The 4,892-nt window shown below is 54.6% G+C and overlaps 1 protein-coding gene across 1 annotated transcript; it reads right to left on the bottom strand.

The window, feature by feature from the left end:
• Positions 1 to 293: 293 nt before the first annotated feature.
• Positions 294 to 2,940, bottom strand: LOC125529891 (cysteine-rich receptor-like protein kinase 44). Its single transcript, XM_048694310.2, has 7 exons — positions 2,620 to 2,940; positions 2,410 to 2,523; positions 2,154 to 2,299; positions 1,841 to 2,051; positions 1,178 to 1,418; positions 936 to 1,086; positions 294 to 841 (listed from the first exon to the last, which is right to left on the bottom strand). The coding sequence occupies exons 1-7, from the start codon at positions 2,894 to 2,896 to the stop codon at positions 512 to 514; spliced, it is 1,470 nt and encodes a 489-aa protein (XP_048550267.1). The 5' UTR covers positions 2,897 to 2,940; the 3' UTR covers positions 294 to 511.
• Positions 2,941 to 4,892: the final 1,952 nt, after the last annotated feature.

Here is a 4,892-nt window from a genome sequence, read left to right as displayed (position 1 = left end):
CTCGCGGGAGATCAGGTCCAAGCCGGCACCGGCCGGATGCTGCTCGCCTCTCTGCTTCCACCCTCCGGGTCTTATTTTTTCAGGCACCTGTTCCTTTCAGCGGCACCAATCCCTCACCAGAAAGATCGATTTTATCTTCACAGCATCACGGTGGAATCATCTCCTTAATCTTGTCATAGCAAGTTCAAAGCATCTCCATGGTGTCCATGTCATGGTGCGCAAAAATTCAGACGCAAAAGCCCGTTTTCTTCTCATTTTCCATGGCCTTTTCTGTGCAGTCACAACTCGCAAGATGCTACCGAAACTGTAATAGATATTTACAGGGTGAGAAGAATTCAACCTCGCCGGGCTCACAGAATCCCCATGGATTTCTTTCGACGATGCTCATGCTGTCATACATTTTCTTTCTTCCAACCTCCTCCCCATCATCGTGTATGGACATCTCACGCGTCACCACGAATCTCATCAAGAACTCCCGCACGATACACAAAAGAAGAAGGGAGGAGGGACTCTATCGTGGCTGGATCATGGTGATGGACACGTCGTTGACGGAGTGCGTCTTGGACGTCGTCTCGGACCTCACCGCCAGCGAGGACTGGTCCGACGCCGGGGCCTTCTTCGGGCTCGCGAACAGCGGCGGCTGCTCGGGCGCCGGCAGCTGCGCCTGGTCGCCGATGAGCATCAGCACCACGCTGGACATGGTCGGCCGGAGCTCCGGGCTCTCCTGCACGCACAGCAGGCCCGCGTGGTAGCACCGCCACGCCTCCTCCTTGGCGTACGACCCGGCCAGCGACGCGTCCATGAACTCCGCCGCCTTGTCCTCGCTCCACATCCTCCATGCCTGCACGCACGAACCATCAAAAAATGTTCAGACGAGAAGGAGAAAACTCTGCATTTCGTGAGCGATTTTCATGGAGAGCCATGCAATTACGTACGTCTTGGATGAGCGTGTGCTGGTGCTCCTGGAGGTACATTGCGCCGTTGCGCTGGCCGCTGAGGATCTCCAGCACCAGCACCCCGAAGCTGTACACGTCCGACTTCACCGAGAAGACGCCCCCCATCGCGTACTCGGGCGCCATGTACCCGCTGCATTTTTCAACCAGCTTCAGGTCAGCACCTACAAAGATCACATTCACACGGCCTGAAGAACATCGCTGTTCTAGCATTGCGCGCTTACTATGTTCCGACGACGTGGCCGGTGTTGATGACCTCGATCTCCTCGTCCTCGAAGATCATGGCCATGCCGAAGTCGGAGATCTTGGGGTTCATCTTGTTGTCGAGGAGCACGTTGCTGGCCTTGAGGTCCCTGTGGACGATCTTGAGGCACGAGTCCTCGTGGAGGTACAGCAGCCCGCGCGCGATCCCCACCACGATGCTCTGCCTCATCTTCCAGTCCAAGTGCGCGGTCTTTCTGGTACCTGATGAATTGCACCCAAAATTTCATCAAGTTACTAATAGTTCACGATAACTTTTAGCGGAGTTCATTTTTTGAATTTGAAAACGTAGTTCTAATTTTCGTATTCCGAGCAAGGTTGCACGCATGAAGCACATGGACGCCGCACGAATTCCCATGCTACCTACTTAGGGTTCCCATTGACCTATCTTTGCGTCGATCTGATAGCCCCATTGGACCTAATTGACTCAAAATCAGTAAACAATGGAGACTGCAGAACCCAACCCAGGAGCTGTAACAATTTGGTTCAGTCATGTGCATATGCTATGCCCCATGTGTCACCGAATCGAACCCAATCAACCTCCACACCTAATCTCCCCCATTGGCGTGTTACACGATCGAGTAAATAATTGGACAAGAGATGGGGAGGAAAGGGAAGCGACTGACCGAAGAGGAAGGCGTCGAGGCTCCGGTTGGGGAGGTACTCGTAGACGAGCATCTTCTCGTCCTTGTCCACGCAGCACCCCAGCAGCCTCACCAGGTTCCGGTGCTGCAGCTTGGCGATCAGCTCCACCTCGTTCCGGAACTCCGCCGCGCCCTGCCGCGACCGCGCCGACAGCCGCTTCACCGCGATCTCCGCGCCGCCGTCCAGCACGCCCTGAAAATCAGCATGAATGCCGGCCAAGCTGGTTTAATCAACGCGATCTCACCAGCAAACGGCACGTATCATCTCAAAGCTAGGATATGGCGGCGCTTGTACCCTGTAGACGGGGCCGAAGCCGCCTTCGCCGAGCTTGTTCTCCTTGGAGAAACCGTTGGTGGCGGCGGCGATGGTGGAGAGGTCCATCACCGGCAGGTCCGAGTTGGAGAGCGGCCTCAGCCTCTCTAGATGAGCCCTCTTCACAGCTGCGAAACGAAGAACCAAAAAGTTCGCTTAGCCAGCCAATTCCAGTGCTAGTACTCCTACCAACATCACGCCCGACTAGCTCAATCGCACAGCTAGAGAGAGGGCTCACCGTTGCGCTTCCTCCATCTCCAGCAGTAAACGCAGTAGAAGAGGGTGCAGATGATGACCACCACCAGGATGGAGACCATGATCGGCATCCCGTTGGAGCCGCCATGTCCTGGCGCTGCAACACACCACCCAACAACAACTCAATCACCTTCCTCAACCGAAGAACCATTCACATACTACATGTTTGCAACAAAGCAAGAACTGGATATACCTGGATCACCGCTCGCCGTCGCAGGCACGGTGTCCATCAGCCGGCGATGCCGAAGACGGTACGGCGATTCCACCATGGGTATCTCTTCCCGGTCTTCCTCTGCCTTGAGCCGTGGGAATCGTATGGGGGTGTTCGTTCCTTGTTTGCTAGCTATTGGGTCGTTGGGGTCCTGGGGAGTCGTACTTGTATAGTTAGCCACGGAGGCGGACACCGGTGGCTTGCGAGATGCGTTGGTGCTACTACTGGTTTGCTGCTGGCGCAAATGTGTACAGGGCATATTTGTACAGCTTGGTTAGGAGAAATAGGGGGCCATCACTCATCAGGATGCCCGGAGAAGCGTCGCAGGTGTGGGGGAGGAGAGGGAGGGGACGTTGATGCCTGCCGGATGTTTTTTCAAAGGGTTCCTGCCAATGTTTTATGTTGGTCCTTTTATGACAGCCTAATCTTGAACTTGGCCCTGCAAGAGCTTTAACATCAAGGAACCCCTTTTCTATTGCTCAGTGGAGTTTACGTTATTTTAACATTGGGCGGCAAATGATTTACTCTTTTGCTGAGCTGGTGCAATGGTGTTGAGAGTGCCATGCTATGTGATCCGATTGCCGCTTATACAACGTGTTGACTACTTACAAAAAAATAATATAAATAACAAAACGTTCTATCGCCATGATGAAGAGGCTGCTGCTCTTGTCCATTGCCCCCTAAGGATCTCCAACAGATTGTTTTTACACAGATGATCCAGCTGTATAACCTAACCATGCACACTTTTACTATGTGAAACCAATCCACACATCCATGATGATGTTAAAACTACTACAAAGCGTCCCTCCCACTTGAAACCACGCGGGAAAAGCCTTTTCACACGTCGGCACACACGCAAATCGGCGCAACCAAGGGGGGCAATCTGCAATCAGGGCACCCAACGCATTATCTTATCTCAGCTCCTAATTAAAAACGAGGCGACAGTACGTATCTCCTATGACCATGCTTAGGACGTGCCCGTGTGAACAGAGGACGCCGAGGCCTCCCTGTCACAGCTGCAATACTTTCATTTCCTTTTGACAAAGGGGACGCCACGGGAATCATTGGAGGGAGCACTACGCAGGGTGATGGACTGATGGTGGCGCTGAGCGACCGTGTGCGTGGCGTGGAGGCCACCTCATCGCCGTGCATGGGGGCCGTGTCATGGCGTCGAGACCGGCCGGTCAACCCTCAGTGGGATCCCGTTTTTGTTTGTTTGGGTGGTGCGCGTTTGGGTTTGGCGTTTTGCCCGGTGGGTTCCGCCCTGAAGTTGTATGGACCGACGCAGATGAATCCTTACCTTTAAATCCCTGAAATTGGTACCTCGTATTTACAAATCCCAGTCAATCTAAACCCCGTATGAGTACAATCTTATTTGGTGTAATAGGAAAGCCACGATCCCAGCCGGGATTGAACTCTACTGTCACTTACTACATGGGTCCACCTGTCATATGCATGTACTTTCCCAGTCTCTTCCTCACATGTTCACTCCCCTATCGATCCACCGCACGGTGGCAAGCACTGGCTGATGAGGTGCGGTGCAGAGGCCACGGATGGCGGGAGCTCCTCAGCAACTTGCTGCACCTGGGCAAGTCCGACCTGGTGGCAGCCGTGGTCAACGAGCACCTATGGCTGGGTGAGTAGCCATAATCAATGCGTGCAAGTAGCAAGTACACACAAGAATACACGCACATACAAGCCAGCAAGCTACTGGATCGATTCTAACCAGCGGCTAGATGCGTACACGTACACGTACGCACGTGAAACAAACGCACGCGGGGCAGAAAGCCAAGCCGTCGACACCCTCGGCGGGGATGGCGACGCGGTACGATGAGGCTGAGGCGTGGCGAGTAGGCAAGCGCAGCTAGATAGCAGGCTCACCTCGGACGACGCACTCCAAGCCGCGTACGTCTGGGCGTCTAGCAGGCTCACGCCGCTCACCTCGGAGAGATGCAGAAGACGCCGGCCAAGGCTATGAAAGAGAAATGTCCGTGCAGACCTTGATCAACATCTGCAGCAAGCAATGGCGTTTCGGCGTCCTCGCCTCACCAGGCACACCGCCGACTAGGCTGCCGCAGGCACCTCGCTGGGCACGGCACCTTCGGAGATCACCCTACCAGGATTCCAGGAGCCGTCGTCGCAAGAGAAGTACACACTGGCGGCGGGCGTCCGCGCCATCCGCGGGAGAGGGCGCACGTTGTTTAGCGTATACCCTATTGCCATTCATGGAGAGCACAAGGACAGAGATGTGAACG

The sequence above is a fragment of the Triticum urartu genome, chromosome 6A (genome assembly GCF_056163025.1).
Source record: "Triticum urartu cultivar PI428250 chromosome 6A, HENAU_Tu73, whole genome shotgun sequence".
In the NCBI taxonomy this organism is placed as follows: domain Eukaryota; kingdom Viridiplantae; phylum Streptophyta; class Magnoliopsida; order Poales; family Poaceae; genus Triticum; species Triticum urartu.
The sequence above is the reverse complement of the archived record's forward strand: the minus strand, read 5'-3'. Positions and strand labels throughout refer to the sequence as shown.

Bases quoted from the DNA above. Each gene is read 5' to 3' on its own strand.
- LOC125529891 (XM_048694310.2), bottom strand. From the start codon at position 2,896: ATGCCCTGTACACATTTGCGCCAGCAGCAAACCAGTAGTAGCACCAAC. The intron at 2,524-2,619 runs GTATATCCAGTT...GGTGTGTTGCAG, and splicing joins GACGGCGAGCGGTGATCCAG to CGCCAGGACATGGCGGCTCC. The intron at 1,419-1,840 runs GTCAGTCGCTTC...GCAATTCATCAG, and splicing joins CCTCGACGCCTTCCTCTTCG to GTACCAGAAAGACCGCGCAC.